A 4,041-nucleotide genomic window follows, 5' to 3' on the forward strand; every position below is an offset into this window, starting at 1 on the left:
CCCAATAGCTTACACAATAAAATGGCATTTTAACCTAATTTCTAGTTTGAGCTTTCAAATACATTTCCTAAAGGTCTTATGACAAATTTGAAAGATTTGAAAAACCAGAGTTCATAATTGCATATTGAATTCTCATGCCAATTAACAGTGTTAGCTTTGTATTCTAGTCATTATATTTTTGTTTTATTTCACATTAATTTCATCACTTTAATGTGCATATTTCATGCTGCTTGAAGGTAACAGTTAATCTCGATCTTTCAGGGCTACTTTCTAGCCTTGCTTTTTGGAATTAGTCACTGCTTATCTTTCCCTCATTTCTCCCCACACTCCCTGCCATTTTCAAGGATTCAATGGAACATAAAAACAGATATATTTATGAGTAGAGTCCTTGCCACATACCACTTGCTTCATGAATTCCATAAAGGAAATGGAGAGAACTATAAAGCTCACAGCTACTTCTGAGTGTGTGTGCACCCAGGGATAGGAATTTACCACTAATACTAGTAGACCTTTCTTCATGAGCAGCTATAGACCATTACACATTGAAGAATATCTAAGAATTTATGAGGAACTGGTCCGCATACATTGGGAATGTGAATTGTGCGTTTACCTCGCCACTTTCATCAATAAAAATATATTTTGAAATACAAGAGATTTTCTCACTTATACCAACAAGAGAAAACTGGAATTCTAAATGGTTTAACTCTCCTGGAACAACATCTTTCAAAAAGTAATCAGACTGTCTATTAAAATGCCCATCCTGGTTTGCCATCAGTTAACAGCACTCACGGTCATTACAACACTCCAAAACTGGGAAAAAGACAGATTCTTATGTTACTCCCCATTCATGTCTTACAAAATACAGGACTTAAGTACATAGAAGAAAAGCAAGCATCGGAGGTGACGTGTTGGAGACACATCACTGGGAGGGTCCAGGGACTCACGAGGTGGCCACCGTTTTAGGTGCTTGACTCTTTCATGCTCACAAAGTCTCGCCTCTGGGATTCTTCTGAAAAGACTCAGAAACCTGAGGCAAATCAAATCACATACACACAAATACACAATATTTACATTTTAAATTCTGATTTTGTGAGATGGCTTGAGAAAAATTGGCATACAGGTTTCCTGTGGGATTAGGCATTTCTCATTAGTTCTCGGTTTATTGCTCCCCTGTTGGGCTTTCAGTTTAACAAACACGTAGCGAGCTCTAATTACAAGTGAAGAAAAATGAGGGTACGTGACAAAACACAACACATTGGAGATGCTTGCTCAACTATTTTCTCCAAAAAAAGATGGTCGGTTTAATTTATTTTAATTTGGGTGCCATTCAAAATGTATAAGGCTTAGCAACTAAATGAAGACTGGGTTTCATTTAAAAATAAAATAGCAAAGAAGCCAGCACTGTGTGTCTTCACTGAATTTATACATAGATTCGCAGGTTTAATTCTACCTGTACACACAGCATCTTTGTTTTAATCTACTGCATTTAGAGAATATCGCATTGTACAGTTGCCTACAACAATGTGTACAAGTTTAATGTGAAAGTAATGTCTATGTCGTAACGTGATTTTGAAAAATCATAAGTTACAGTCCATTTACTACATGATTAGGAGGACGCATGCACTCATTTGCAAAGCCATTGCCATCAATACTCAGAACAATTCGCCTGGTATCTTGTTGAGACCTCACCTTCTGCCCCTCATGTCTGTCTTCGGGTGAATCAAGTGGCAACCCCAGAGGCCAGTGCTTGGCACCAAATGGTCAGTGTCGCCCCCCATCTTCTCACCGGGATCCCATCACCAACACCTGCTCAACCCCTAAGTTGGCACCCACAAGAGACTTCCTGCAGCCTCTTCAGCCACAGGATATCACAGTGAAGCGCTTAGAAATGCAGGACATGTTGTGGAGCACGATGCCAAGCAAGAAGACCAGGACGCAGGCCACCAAGATGACAGTGCACACCCCCGACCAGGTGGAGCTCTTCACCACGCCCCGCCTGTCGGGCTCCTCCTCCGCCGCCTCCTGCGGAGCCCCGCCTTGCAGAGGCTGCTGTTCTGCAGGGATGGTCACCACGGTGACAGACTTCTGCTGGCTCCCGGGCAGCAGGCGGCAGCCCATGTCGCCGGGCAGCAGCGCACGCTCCTTGGAGATGGGCAGGGGCAGCATGTAGCACCCGTTGCTGGGGAGTTTGATGAAGACGGGGGTGTGCTCAGAAGTGTGCGGAATGGCGATGACAGCCAGGACCTCGGGGTCGTCGGGGAGCTGCGACACGGAGAAGCCCGGGGGCAGCTTGGTGATGCCGCGGCACCAGGGGCACCTCACGTCCTTCTGGCTCGTCCTCATCTGCTGCAGGCACACCGAGCAGCAGGTGTGCTTGCAATCCAGCAACTTGGGCCTTCGCCGGGGGCTATAATAATTGAAACAGATCTGACATTCCAGCAGGGAATCCTGGGACAGCGTCTCCATCGTGGACTGAGCACGGAAAGGGCAAAGCCAACGCCCAGGCCAAAGGGGAGGAGGTGGGTCTCAGAGGCCACCGCTCTGTGTCTTTCCAACGTCGTTGTCAGGTGACCCGGGAGCTCACAGGCGGCTGGCATTCGCAGGCGTGTTCATTTCTGAGGGAGACAAATTATGCAAACAAAATTAATTATTTCAAAGAAGCTGACATGTCAACATATGTAATGGATGTATATCATTGCACATTGATAGCTGGGCCAAAAGCATAAAAATTTCCCATTCGTGAGACTGTCAAATTCCTGTAATGTCGGGTGAGGTGAATAAAAGTTGTCTCAAACAGTTTGTCATGTCAAATACCTCACTCATTTCTAAAGAAATAAACACCTTCAATAACTGCAGACAAAGCCCCATATTTCATAAAGGGGAAGTCTACCGCTTGTGTTTTGTACATTTCAGTGGACCCTGGGTTGTTCTACTAAAATATTCATTAGAAACTCTCTCACATCCAATAATTTTGTAGCATTTCCTAGAAGTATATTTCTTTCCTTAGATCCTCAGACTTTCTTTTCCTGACTCTACTTACCTCCTGTAAGTATTAATTGCCAGATTCAGGCAACTTCACAAACCTGGGCAAATCATGTAACTAGCTCCTTCATTTTATATGAGTGAGGATTGTTCCTCTCTCATAAGTAATTAAAATGGTGCCAGAGAAGCAACACACAAAGGCATCTTCTATTCTTTCCACCAAGTCATTTAAGTCATGGTAATTCTTACCCATGGATTTTAGAAGAGACAAAAATGGGACAAAACAAAACTCCAGAACAGCAACAACAAAACCAGAAACAGCAATAAACCTTATGGCAGCAGCAGTCACAAAGGCACACTAATCACAAAAGTATCACTAATATTTTTCTAGTCAGTTCCTCTAATTTCATTACTATTTAGGCTTGTACCAAGTAACGACTAAAAGCAAGTACTACTAATTTACTGATCAAAATCAAATTCTATATAGTAAAAGCTTGTCAGAGAAGACTAGCAAGCACCCTTCACTGTAAGAAAAAAAATTTATATATATATATATATATATATATATATATATATATATATATATATATATATACCTCTTGGTATCGAGGGTAGGCAGAGTAACTTAGTTCAACTAAGTTAACTCAAGTTTGGGAACCCCCTAGTGCTCCAGTGGTGTCTCAGTAAAGGCTGCCCAACTCTGTTCCCTGTTGAAAGCATCCAAATTATGTGTCTGGATGAAGCTATGATGACTCTGGAGAGAACTATTCAACCTCTATTGTACAAGTAATTACTGGTCCCAGAACCCCACCTACATCCAGAGGCAGGAGCTAATAAATAGAAATGCTCCTTCACATTTTTCTCAAAAAGTAAACCTTTTTTCTTTCTAATTTCCTTTGTGAAATTAAGAAAGCATTCCTCCCCATAATATGCAATTTGTTAAAATCAAAATTAATAATGCAGAAAAAAGCAAACCAGTTTAAAGACAAAAAATAATCACTGACAAAAATTAAGTATCAATCAAAAGAGCAACATATTTTAAAATGTTTCAGCTATATT

The 4,041-nt window shown here is 41.6% G+C and overlaps 1 protein-coding gene across 1 annotated transcript; it reads right to left on the bottom strand.

The window, feature by feature from the left end:
• Positions 1-1,854: 1,854 nt before the first annotated feature.
• Positions 1,855-2,498, bottom strand: RNF152 (ring finger protein 152). Its single transcript, XM_063076477.1, has one exon. The coding sequence runs from the start codon at positions 2,464-2,466 to the stop codon at positions 1,855-1,857; it is 612 nt and encodes a 203-aa protein (XP_062932547.1). The 5' UTR covers positions 2,467-2,498.
• Positions 2,499-4,041: the final 1,543 nt, after the last annotated feature.

Source organism: Cynocephalus volans, chromosome 13 (assembly GCF_027409185.1).
Source record: "Cynocephalus volans isolate mCynVol1 chromosome 13, mCynVol1.pri, whole genome shotgun sequence".
Classification (NCBI taxonomy): domain Eukaryota; kingdom Metazoa; phylum Chordata; class Mammalia; order Dermoptera; family Cynocephalidae; genus Cynocephalus; species Cynocephalus volans.

Coding starts and splice junctions, on each gene's coding strand:
- RNF152 (XM_063076477.1), bottom strand. CDS start 2,466: ATGGAGACGCTGTCCCAGGATTCCCTGCTGGAATGTCAGATCTGTTTC.